The sequence below is a fragment of the Podarcis gaigeae genome (genome assembly GCF_964106915.1).
Source record: "Podarcis gaigeae genome assembly, chromosome: 11".
Lineage (NCBI taxonomy): Eukaryota > Metazoa > Chordata > Lepidosauria > Squamata > Lacertidae > Podarcis > Podarcis gaigeae.
The window spans coordinates 34,235,913-34,249,441 of NC_139687.1; the positions used below are offsets into that span (position 1 = coordinate 34,235,913).

At 40.7% G+C, this 13,529-nt stretch overlaps 1 protein-coding gene across 4 annotated transcripts in view; it reads right to left on the minus strand.

The window, feature by feature from the left end:
* Positions 1-10,418, minus strand: part of ZFYVE16 (zinc finger FYVE-type containing 16) — a 25,907-nt gene extending 15,489 nt beyond the window's left edge. The window contains exons 1-5 of one of the 4 annotated variants that reach the window (XM_083703113.1): positions 9,754-9,919; positions 8,941-8,994; positions 6,193-6,301; positions 3,642-5,863; positions 871-967 (exon numbers count right to left, since the gene is read on the minus strand). In XM_083703113.1, the coding sequence (XP_083559239.1) occupies positions 871-967; positions 3,642-5,863; positions 6,193-6,262 (2,389 nt within the window). In that variant the 5' untranslated portion in view covers positions 6,263-6,301; positions 8,941-8,994; positions 9,754-9,919. Of the gene's footprint in view, positions 1-870; positions 968-3,641; positions 5,864-6,192; positions 6,547-6,701; positions 8,995-9,753 lie in introns of all 4 variants that reach the window. The other 3 variants (XM_083703114.1, XM_083703112.1, XM_083703115.1) reach the window with 3 other exon arrangements.
* Positions 10,419-13,529: the final 3,111 nt, after the last annotated feature.

Below are 13,529 nucleotides of genomic sequence, written 5' to 3' on the forward strand. Positions count from 1 at the left end.
TGTCACAAATGTAGGATATTTCTCCTTTCTCCTCCCTTTTTCTCACACACAGGCTTGAGGGGTCCTGAGAGATACCCCAAGGTGAGTTTAGGATCACACCCAGTATCATTTTAACTAGGACGGCAACATTTACTGGACTTGAAAAACACAGTCAGTAGTTCTATACAGGTTATTTCCTCACTACGCATAGGAATTTATCTGTATCATACTACCCTTCTTGATGTTGGTATCTTATACTCAAATATTTGCATAAGGATGTCTCTGTGTACAGCCCAACATGTTAAATTGCATAGATCATTCCAATAAGGCCTACAGAGCACAAGAATGAGACCTATGCAGACTAGGCAATACAGTGCAAAACTGCTATAGAAAGCAAAGGCAAGGGCATCAGTATCAGGTAGGTGTAGGTTAATTTTCACAGCAATCTATGAGGTTGCCGGGGGGGGGGGGTAAATAGGGAAGCAAAGAAAATGTATACAGACTCATTCTCTCTCCAACTATCAGCAGCCAGAAAAAAGCAACAGAATTTCCTTCTTGGGAAATTCCATAGGACACTTGGTTGGCCATTGTCACAATACCAAACCAGATAGATAATTGCCTCATCAAGCATAATTATTCTTATGTTCTAAGAGGCAGTATGACCAATATATTAATCACTCTTAAAAATTATTTCTTTTAAAAATTTCTAAATATAACATATGAATGCAACTCCTGTTAACTTCATCCTATGCAGTGTTCAGACATATTACAAATGTTTCTGAGCACAATTTATAATAGAAATATTGTTCATATTAGGAAGACTGTTTCAATACTCAGGAGTTAGTCCAGTTACCTTTTCTCTTCCTCCTAATTTTATTAAATCATTTTTACCTTTGTTAATGGACTCATAGCAGCTTATGCAGACTCTTGCTTCTTTATCCAGATACTGAAGTTTGCATTTCCGATTACAACAGGCTGTACAAAAAACCTAGATTAGAACAGCAGATATATTAATATGATGAATCTAAAAAATAGTTAAAATAACATATTACTAATTAGACAAGACACAAATGGGTGGGGGAATTAATACTATATGAACAATCTTATTTTGCAGTTTTAGTACCTGTCTTTCCAAAGTGCAGTTTTTGCAACATAAAGGTAACCCCTGACCGTTAGGTCCAGTTGCGGACGACTCTGGGGTTGCGGTGCTCATCTCGCTTTACTGGCTGAGGGAGCCAGAATACAGCTTCTGGGTCATGTGGCCAGCATGACTAAGCCGCTTCTGGTAAAACCAGAGCAGCGCATGGAAACACCATTTACCTTCCCACTTGCACTTTGACATGCTTTTGAACTGCTAGGTTTCAGGAGCTGGGACCGAGCGACGGGGGCTCACCCCATTGTGGGGATTCAAACCGCTAACCTTCTGATCGGCAAGCCCTAGGCTCTGTGGTTTAACCAGTGTCCCCTACATAGATCACAATACTGTAAATTAACTCTATAGCACAACACTGACATCTAGTGGAGAGGTTTTTTTATAAAAAAAAAACACAACAACAAACCTTACATTTGTGTAGAATCTATTTATGCCCAACTCAGGAACAAACAAAAACTGAAGCATGAATTGCCTTACTCTGATCTCTGAACAATTCTGAATCACTGTAGTGCACCAAGAGAAATGCTATACTATGAACAAGTTCCCTAGAGTCAAATCCATACTCAACCCATATAGTGAGCCATCCATTATTTGCATCTGACTACAGAGGTGCTGCTGTAAAGTATAAAGTGGAATAGCTTCAAATTTGCCACTCAGCCCATGGGAAGGGGAAGGAATGGAAGACACTTTTTTTTTTTTGGGGGGGGAGAAATCTCTTTTATGTTCTGGTCTAGGAAAAGAGATCAGATTGTACAGAGCTTATCTTGAACCAAAACCTGCCTAGATCAACTTCCAAATATATTTTCAAAGGTAATGAATTGCCTTGAGCAAGTTCATAGTGCCTAGTCATTATAAAATACTACAACAAATTTCATACATGTGTAGTCAGAAAATAGGATTTCTTAACTCTGGCAAAATCTGTCAATTGGCTTGGTCACGCTTCATTTTGAGAGCTCAGCTCTATTTTCATCCAACTTTCAAAAGCCAAGCCAAGAATGAATGGGGATTACTTTTTAAAAAGGTATATTCTTGTGCTGAGCACACTCATCCTGAAGGGCTGGGGTGAGAAGGATTTTGGATCTGGGTGATGCAATCATTAAGAACATAGCAAAGGGTGTGTAGATGCAATTTGTAATCTAGTCAGCCTGCTATATAGTGCTGGAGAGAGGTCAGCAGTAGTACTGCATGCTAGCACCAATGACGTGGGGAAATGTAGTTGGAAGGTCCTGGAAGCAAAATCAATTTTGCTAGATAGAATGTTGAAAGCCAGGACCTTCAAAGTAGTTTTATCTGAAATAATACCTGTGCCACACACAGGGGCAGCTAGATAGGAACAGTTGTGTAATCTCAATGCATGAATGAGACAGAAGTGTCAGGAGAAGGGGTTTAGATTTATTAAACAGGAGGGAACCTTTGGGACAAATCAAACCTGGATGGGCTCCACTTAACCAGGATGCAACCAAGCTGTTAAAATCATGAACAATTTTCAAACTGATTGTGGGGTGAAACTGACAGGAGCCAAGGAGGGTCGCGTTTGGAACAAACCTTCACCCAGAATGAAGGTGAAAAGGTTTATTATCATTTAAATGGAGGAGTATAAAACTAGGCATCAAGAGTTATGGGGCACATAACAGCAATTCAGAGAGCACAAAGCAACACAGACTAAAATGCAAGTACCACAGATAATGTTGGGACAGAAACTGTTTTTCTAGTAATTCTCAAGGCCTTGGGGCCAAGATGGGTGAGTTGGAGTGATTGGTTTGAGAGGACAGATATAGTGGGTATAACAGAAACTTTGTGGAATGAAAACAACTATTGAGGCACTCATCTATGGATGCAAACTTTATAGGAAGGATATTGAAGGGAGTACTGGAGGTGGTGGTCAAAGATTACATTAGAGACGAAATCCTACAGAATCTTGGATACCATACCACTGGTTGCCCACTATGAGAACAGTGTGTTGGACCAGATGGGGCATTTGGCCATATCCAGCAGGGACCTTCTTATGTTTCTACCAGTCTATGGTCTCCCCCCGCATTTAGCTTTTAATATATGGCAGGGCAAGCTGTGCTCAGATAACACAGTTTTCTCTCTCCCCAGCACAGGCTGGATTTTCAAGACTACACTGGGTAGCAAGTACTGGGACATTTATATGCTGCTTTTGATCAACATTTTCCACTTTTACTTGCAAACTAAAGATTGTGTGCAAACCTTAATGATTATCTAGAATACAGATTGTGTCTTTCTTTCCTTCTATATATTATTTGTTCAGTTACCAGGATCTGAAGCCTGCTTGACTGCATTTTCAATTACTAAAACTTTAGGCTGATAGCACTTAATAGTGCCTGTTTCCATCCCAACTAAGCCAGTTTTGGGGGAGAGGAAGGATGGGAATGGTGTTAATAAAAGCAAATGCTAACCTAGAAGGATAAATACTTATTTCTAACTTCTATGATGAGCAGACATATGGACCAGGATAGATATTTAAAAATGGGTTTAGATTACTTACTTTCCCACAAGCACGACAATGGTGTCTTCTTTTTGTAAATGTGAACTTGGCTTGACAGTTCATGCAGTTTGGTGCTTCTGAATCAGGAACCCAGGATGGCTGCTTGTCTCCTGGGACTACAGCTTGTTCTACTACTTGAGCAGGTTCCGAGATCACAGGTGAGACACTACCTTTGTTTTCCAAGCAGCTTTGTGTGTCAGCATTATTAAATCTGAAGTTTGACTCAGAACAGGTTTTAGTACCTGAGAGAGAGGTATTTGAGATTGTGGAATTTATCACTTGGGGCTCCCTCTCAAGTTTATTTGGACTGCTAAGCTCAGAAGAGAGTTTGGATTTTGGTGAAAAGTTTTGCAACTGTTTTGGCCTTGCACCTCCACTGTGCATCATCTGTTGGCTGCTTGCGAGGTCTGAAATTTCCCCTGCAGTTTCACTTATGTGATCTGAAGTCTCTTGTTGAACTGGCTGTGTTCCTTTTCCCACCAGAATCCCCAATCTAGGTTCAGAATTGGAAACTATACAATTGTTATTGACAGAAGCTTCCCTCTTCTTAAATTCCGTTTCTACTTGTAAACTATCACTTCTGACATTCAGTTTGTTAACATCTATTAAGTTATCATAAAGCACATCAGATTCCGACAGTCCATCATCAGTATCTTCTTCCAGAGGCTTTGAATGGCTCACTTCAGAACAATGCTCAGTTAAGAAGGCATCAAGTTCAGCATCACTAATGAGCATATCACTTCCAATAATGTCTTCTTCGATAGCTAGATCAATTGAAGCTCTATCACCAATGTCAATGGGCAAAACACTGCTGCATGTTTCAGTAACCAAAGAAGAACTAGAAGTAGCAGCAGAGTCTTGGTATTGGAAAAGATCACATTTACTAGTAATGGTGTCAAAACCCACATTCTCGCTATCTGTAAAGGCAGGCTTCTCTAGACAGCACTGAATGGGTTTGTTTAGATTTCCATCTTGTTCAGAAGCTTCTATTCTGTGAAACAATTCTTCTTTAGAAAGGCCATTGTTATATTTTTCTGTGTGCACAGTTACATCACTAATGACATCTGCTGCTTCACTCTGAGCAGTTTTTCCACTTGTGTCATCAGTTGAAACTAGTGACCCACATATAGAAACAGCAAGTGGAAGACAGGACAATGAAGTCTGTACATCTTCAGAGACCTCTGATGTTGAAACTATGTTTGCAGTTGCACTGGTTTCCTCTTCTGCACTAGAGATATTTTCCACAGGGGTGGGTGTTTTATCCAATACTAACATATTATCAATTTGAAGTGGGGAGGCACATAAAGTCTCTTCTTTAGGCAATATTAAGCTGGTGTTATTCAAGCCATGTGTCTTTGGCAGGTTAGAGGTTTCAGATTCAACCTTATCTTCTTTTGAAATAGTTTGCTTGCCACTTTCTCCATGTATCGTTTCACTTTCTGCACTATTTTCATCTACTAACAACTCACAAGGCAGCTTTTCACACATTAGCTCATCTTTGGAACTTTGTACAGTTGGCGTTAGTTGGGCTATTAAAGCTGATACTCTCTCAAGGCCTGTAGTTTGTTCTATCTGATCAACTACTTCATTGTTACCCAAAGTTCCCATCTTTTCTTGAGCCCCACCAGATTCCACTACATTTGCTTCAGAAAGGCTGTCTGTCTTTAGCGTCACTTGGCTCTGTTTTTCTGTTGTGCCATCTTCCTTATTATACAGCGTTGTATCTTCATCAGTCAGTTGATGTGTGCCAGAATCCGCACTATAATCAACAGACAAGTTACAAGCATTGGCTGTTACCAATGATAAATCAAAACCAGTAAGCGAGCTTGTATTGGTCTGAAAGTCACCTGGCTGCAACTTTTGAATACACTCTGAATTATTTTTTACATGGCTCAAATTACCTGTGTCACTGATAAGATCACAGACGGGTATGCTACATCGCCCAAGGCAAGAAGATTGATTTTTATCTGAAGAACCACCATCCACCATAGACAGAAGATCTAACCCAGTGACATTTTTCTCATTCTGTTCAGTGTTCAGTTCAAAGTTTGCTACATTTGTAGTCTGACTAGACAATGAGAGCTCAGTTGATGTGGTACAACTGCTAATATTTTCTTGCACATTTGGTCCCAGGAATTTTGGCTGCTGGTAATCTAATTCTGAAGAAAGAAAGTGAGATTTGGAATCATGTGGATTTACAATTTTGTTGTTTTCAAGTTCATCTGGAAAAAAAAATTGTTAGAAATTAATTACACCTCTCTCTCTCTCTCTCACACACACACACACATGCACAAGCTCACTCATTCCTACGGCATCAAAAACAAATATTAATAAAAGGCTTTTTTTTTTGGCCCACATTCTTCCTGTCCTTTGTCTCCCCACACCTCCCCATTGTCTGTTTTAGACTGTAAACTCCTTGGGAGCAGGAACACAGTAATATGGTGAATGAGGTCCTGTAAAGCACCATATACACCAGTGGTGTCCTTCATTGCAATCCACTTTAAGCATGCTGTTCTCTCACACAAAATAGAAGCATGAAATAAAAACTAACCAGTATTCTGCTCAAATTCATCAAGTAGCTTGTCCAAATCTGAGACTGCTGCTTTGAAGTAACTGTCCATTCTAAGGCTGAATCTGGTAAGAGTTTTCTCCTCTTGCGCCTATGTAGAATACATTGAATTAAGCAAGGGCAAGTCTACTGGTAGATCATGAACAATTTGTAGTAGATTTTAAGAAATTTCTGACTACCAATTCTTTAAAACAGCAACAGTAAAAAGGTGGTTGTATGCTTCTATCAAATTAGGCTGCTGAAAAAGAAGAAATCAAGGCCTGATTAAACCGTGGCTTAGAGTTGTGCGAGTCCAGCAACTTAACTATGTTTTGGTTTGCTTTTACTGCTAGCAAACTGTATGCCATAAACATCACAATTATAACAAATAAAGGCTTGACATATCTCGCTTTGCATGTCATGAGTCTATCTCATATATTAGTTTCACCTTTTAAGTTGAATTACTGAAATAAATGAACTTTTCCACAATATTCTAATTTTCCGAGTTTCACCTGTATTATCTGAAGCCATAGGTCTTTTTGCTTATAACCTTGTTTTATGCTTATAAACTTGTTTTAACTATGGCTTGGCATTATAGGTGAACTGAGCACTCTTCCTTAACCATGGTATATCTGACTAGCTCCATTACAAAACTTGCATAAAGTCACAATCCCAAGCAAAGGTGCCAGCTTGTGCCAAAGACTGGGGGTGTGTCAAGTGTGCTACGGCAATGTCACATGATGTTTTGGGAGGAGCACTCAGCAGCCTTCCACAACAGGAAGAGAATGAGCTGGCCAGGGAAGACCCACTTGGCTTCCTCAACCCCCAAACATTGGGCGAGGGCCAAAAGAGCTCAGCCTCCTGGAGTTGGCGTCCCTGATCCAAAGCATTTCAGACTTACACAATCCTTTGACTGTGAATTGTACAACTCCCGTGATGCGGGATTTTCTAAAACAAATTCCATTTTAGAAATGCATAGCTTCGTAAAATAAATTAGTAACATTTTTTTATTTAGATATTTTACGCTGCCTTTCAAAGCACTTTACAGCATAAAGTCATCATAAAATGGGTAATAATTCAAATAAAATAAAATAAGAACAATTCATTACAAAGTCAGTTGTAAAATAACACCAATGGTTAAAAGTACATTAAAAACAGACTGCCATAAAAACAGATGTTAACACCAGAACTACAGATCCTGTTTAAAACCAGCCTAGGAGGCAGCCAAATGTACTTCCCACGGGAGGAAGTTCCACAACAGAACCACGACTGAGCCCCTAACTTTTGTGCCCCCCCCCCTCTTGTGAAGGGACCTTAGTAGCAGGTCAACCTCAAGGGCTGAGTGGGCTTATACATGTGCAGACCATCCTTAAGATAACTTGGTTCCAAGCCATCTAGTACCTTACAGGTAACAACTAATATTTTAAATTGGACCTGGAAGCCCACTTGCAGCCAGTGAAGGTGGTGCAGAATCAGTGTTAAATGCCCAGACTGCATGACCTTTCAGAAGTAATGGGGCAGCTACAAACTGATCAGCTGAACATTCTTCAAAAGCAGACCCCATGCAGCACATTACAGTAGTCTAGCCTAGATGCAATCAGAATAACAAATAAGAAGAGTACAAGTCAAATTGGGCAACTGGAATGGATATAATGAAATATAATAAAATCAAAGTTAATCAAGTTATTTCAGGTACTTTGTAGGAAGCATATATTTATGCTCAAAGCTCTTAAGTTAAAACTAATTTCCTCCCTTAAAATCTAAATAATATAAAGCTAGTAGGCTAATCAGTCATCCTCATTTACAATATTTATAGATATTCCAATAAATATAATTTCCAAGTAAACCTATGAAGTGGCTTGAATATAACATTTAAGGCACGCTAAGTACACTCCATCACATATTTCAGTTCAACTACTTTTGGTTATTGGAAAAACTTTTCAAATATTTATTTAGCATCAACACTAACAAATATAAAACAGCATAAATAGCCTTAGCCTGGTAGACACTGTGACTAGGATGTGTCTCCAAAGCTGGTCAGTGAAGAGTCACTGCTGATATCACAAGATTCTCCCCTCTCTCTGCCTTGATCAAATATAGAATTTCCTTCCCATTTTACTGAAAGGATTTCCTTTGGACATGGAATTATATCACAGCATCATTTCGGGGCAAGCCAGCTTACTTTAAAATCTTAACACTTTTTATATAGAACTTAAAAACCAATATAATTTCAGGAAATGGAAATTATAATTTAAAACCTGATAACATAATTAGTCAGTATCTAACCCAAAAAAGTCTTTTAAGATGGTTCATTGAGAGGTGAAGAGTAATGAAAAACAAGCTGTGGACAAACACTGTCAATTTGATCACTCAAAAATCATGTGACAAACCATGACTTGCAAACCAAGTACTTGGTAAGCACTTTGAAATTCTTGATAAGAAAGCTAATCCTAAAGCAACCTATGACAAAACTGTCAAGTATACAGCACATAAAGATCATTAACATTCTAAATATTTCTGTCTTGCTGCTGATCTCATGTCAACTAAAACATAGGGTAAAAATGCTACAGCTGGTGTAGACTTAGTTGCAAGAAGTCAAGTCATTTTTTAACTGGGAAGAAAACGTTCCTAACTCTTGTGCAGAGACAAGTGCAGAGACAAGCTAGGGAGACACCCTGGGGCTTCACTTGCTTGTGCTCTGAGAAGGTCCCTGCACACGGAAAAGCAGAGATTTTGGTGCAACAAACCCACCCTCGCTCGCTATGGTGTCGTCATATCAGCTTGACTTCTCACATGATTATCTTCCTTCACATATAGGAGCGGGGAAAGAAAAACACACACAAGCCGTCACATGCGAATTCTCTTGCATTATATTGGCATTTCAACCTTGAGCCAGATTCAACCTCCTGCGCCGGATTGTTTACTACGGTGGCTCCACAAACCATAAAAAGCACACCGGGGCGGACAAAACTTCTGGAGATTTATTATAATCGCACGGGATTATTCCAACCAAGACCGGGGAAGGGGGGGGAGAAAGCATGGGGGGGTGTTTGATGTTGATATTTCCAATCTCTCCAGGCGCCAGACGGAAAGTGGAGCCTGAAACTCTTTGGAGAGGCAACAAAACGTGAAGATGCCAAGCAAGGAAGAGGGTTGCAGGAGGAGAGAGGAACCCACTCTCTCGCCCAGCCAGGGAGGGCAGGACACCCCGGGGTGCCGATCCTTCCCTTTATAAGACGATAGAGCAGGCGGGTCTTCCCTACCCGCCGCTTTAGCCCCCCTCGCTCCTGCCCCCAAACGGGGAGAGGGGGAAATCTGTGGGGTGGCGAGCAGCCAGAGCATTGCTTGAAGAGATGCCTCGTCCACACCGGAACCCCAAACCGTGTCTCTCGTTGTCACAGAATACCTGAGAGGAATGGAGGCCCACAGGCGCCCCCCCCCCCACACACATATGAGGGACAAAAAATAATAATTGGGCGCCCGACCCTCTTCTGAGGCCGAAACCCGGCGCAGGCACGCCCCCACACCAGGAAGCAACAACACACACACACACACCCCGCTCACCTCATGGGCGCCCCTGCCAGCTTAATACGAGCCCCGCGAAGCGCGGCGGGACTTTCGCGCAGACTTTTTTTTTTGGTCTTTCCCCGAGAAAGTGGGGGGGGGCGAGGACTGTTCTCTTTCTTCTTCAGGTCTCCGTGCGCATGCGCTGCCCTCGCGCTCTGCCTCTTTCTCTCTCTCCGCCTTCCCTCAAGTCTCTTCTTGCTACCAATCTCCGGGATGGAGTCAAGTGCGCTTGCGCAGTTGCTAGGCTGTTTTTCTTCTCTCCTCCTCCTCCTCCGCGCTTCGGAGGTCAAGTCAAAAGGTTCGGGTGATTCCCCAGACCATCCGGATTGAGGTAGTAGCCGCTTGCATTTGCTCTGCTTGGGAGGTAAAGTTGCACCGAAAAAGGAGAAGGGAAGAGGACGCTTGGTTCTGCAGAATGTTTGAATAGGCTTCTTTTTTATGTAGGGATGCCAAATTTGGGAAAGGTTACTATAATTAAAGCAGCAGTACAGGACGCCTCCGTCTACTGTCCTCCCTTCAAAGTCCTTGCCTTCCCCTATTGTGATCCTTTTTAATCTTTTAAATGGACTTTGGTATCCGGCGGTGAAACGTCAAGCTCTTAAGAAAAGCAGGAGCGATCAGAAAGTGAGGCTTTGAAGGTCCTTTGGACGCTCGGGATCGCATGGAGCTATTTTAAAGGGGAAAGTGCCTTTGAGAATGTGCAGAGTACATGTAGCTGACCACTCAAAAGCCACAGCCGTCCCTGCACATTAGAGTTGGGCTTTTATTGGCTACTGAGCCATTGACACATATTTGTTTTATAACTACATTTATTAGCTGTCATTCAAAATGCATCATTTCCTTGTAACATATAAGCAACATAATCACTATCCTCATATCAGCTTAAGCCTGATAGCTAAGGAGTGGACTTTTCTCTGAGGCAGCCACTAAGCTGAGGAGGTACAGTAAGCTTGCAACTTACGTGGGGCTTGCCACGCCTAAAGCCAAAGCCGTGCATAGTCAAAACACATTTGGTTCAATGGTGGGTGGAATTGACAAAGTCATTTTTCTTGGAACCCCGCCCCCTTTTTATTTTTTGTTACACGCATAAAGCTTAATGTGCACAAGTTAAATGCACGGAAGTTGCGGGCTTATTGTACTTCCTCCTTACATTGGTATTCCTGGCATCTTTGTTGCACAGCTGTCCTCCTAAAGCTGAAGACACACCCTATTAATTACCTTGATCACTCAAGTTAAGCTGAATGTTGGAAGATTTAGGACATAGCACTATGGAATTTGCTCCCACAAAAAAAGGATTAGACAAATGCACAGAGAATAAGGTTATCAAGAGCAACTAGCCATGATGTCTATGTCCTGTATCCACTTTTGGGAGGCATATGTCTCAGTAGTAGCAGGTGGTAAGAATCCCAAGTGGGCAGAATGCTGTTACACTCAGGTCTTGTTTGCGGGTTTCCCATAGGCATCTGGTTGGCCACTTTGAGAACAGAATGCTGGACTAGATGGGCCATCGGCCTGATCCAGCAGGCACTCATGTTCAGTGCTGCGAAACATACCGGTAATTCTAAATAAATATATTGTGTTCTGAACAAACTGTAGCAAATATTACTTCTTCAACATACCGAAATATTACAGAATATTTAGGCAAACTCTCAGCTTGGGAGTGTAAATATAATTCATTAATATTCGGCTTTAAACTGTTTGCATTTCTGTATGACTGAAGTGTTGAAAGGGAGTCATGCCTAATTACTTAATCACTTCTCCCAAATAATTGTTTTTGTTTACAGCAGGACATCCTAAGCCTTCAGGCTTGATAATCTAATAGTCAGAATTATGTTAAAGTTTGTGAAAATATTTATTTGCTTTTAATGGCTTTTGGTAAAATAACATCAGGCGATGAAGAAACCATCTGTTTGCAGGTTACACTCATGTGCAATAGAAAACTTAATTTTGTTTTTAAGATGCACAGTGCAGTATTTCAAGGTCATAATCAGTTTTAATTGCCAGCAAATATATGTCAATAATTTGAATTTATTTCTCTAACAAAAATTATAGTTTGATTGTCATAAAGACAATAAAAATAAAAATTATAAATAAAACATAAACAATTTAAAACATTTTAAAATAATTAAAATTAACAGTAAAACACATCAACGTTTGAATAGGCTTGCCTAAATAAAAATGTTTTAAGTGGGTACAGTAAAAAGTGCAAATCAACCTATATTGATAAACTGAAGGTGTTATGCCATATGTAGTCTGAAGATTGTAATAAAGCACAGGAGCTGAAAATTAGGGGTTTAGAGTACTAGAGTGCTTATCTAAGGCAACTGGGACTGTGCAGAGCAGGTTTTTTTTTTTTATAAAAAAAATGCAACATAATTTAGGAGGAAGTCGAATTGCCCTACTTGAGAGTTCAAAGAACTGTCTGACAGTAAGAGCTGTTTAGCAGTGGAAACAGACTCCCAGAAGAGGTGGTGGACTCTCCTTCCTTGGAGGTTTTTAATAAGATGTTAGGTGGCCATCTGTCATTTAGTTGGCATTCCTGCACTGCAAGGGGGACTGGATGATTCCCAGGATCCCTTCCAACTCTACGATTTTTGAATGATAACCAAGTCTGAACTTAAATCCCTTCTGCAAAATACTAATATTCTGGCAGCATCCTGTGCCACTACAGATGCATATGGCTGACTGTCCCTCCTTAGAAACATTGCAGAACAGTTACCATAAGTAGAAGGGCTATTATGGCCCCCTCCCTCCCTCCCCCCAGCCTGAAGTGATTAAGTGGAGGAACAGGTTGCTCCTGTTTGTGAGAACGTGGCCTTTGTTTCTGTTGTTGCACCACAGTTTGCAGCAGATGGGCCCTGAAAGGGAGAGTATCACCATTCGCTTTTCATTATACAACAAGTAATTTATGCAGACACCTGCTTTTTTTTTTTTGAGAAATCCTCTGTAAGTTTTCACACTCGCCAGCGATAAGGAGAGTATTATTCTGGGTGGGTCCCCCCCCCCTTTTGTATCCTCTCAGCACATACAAATAATGAGTGAAGACAAACAAGACATTTTGTTTAGTTCACAACATTTGGCTGCTGCCGAAGAGCTTTCCCTGTAGTTTGTTTGCCACAGTTACAGGGACAAATTGGAACCGGTCCTTGGCTTTAAGATCTACAGCTGCTCTAATTACATCTAAATGTGCTTGTTAGTCCAGATTAAAATGGCAGCAGGAGACCAGAGCTTTAGGCTCCAAAAGAAAACAAATCTAGCTTCAAAATTAAGACTGCTGTGTACAAGGGAGCATGCAGCAGCTTTTACGGTGAAAATTGGCTTCAAAAACTTGATTGGTACAACTGCCAAAAGCTGTGGGTTTATCCATTCTGAAGTGTTAAATGTGTTTCGTTATCTAAATGTGTGGTTGACTTAACATTATAGCTAGTATCTTAAATCAGGGGTCAGCAACCTTTTCCAGCCGTGGGCCAGTCCACCATCCCTCAGACCATGTGGGGGGCCGAACTATATTGGGGGGGGGGGGAATGAACAAATTCCTATGCCTCACAAATAACCCAGAGATGCATTTGAAATAAAAGCACACATTCTACTCATGTAAAAACACCAGGGAGGCTCCACAAATAACCCAGAGATGCATTTTAAATAAAAGAACACATTCTACTCATGTAAAAACATGCTGGTTACCAGACCGTCCGGAGGCCTGATTTATTTATTTTTTTTTCAAAATTTTTATTAGGTTTTTTTAATAAAAGAGATACAAAAATGAAAAACAG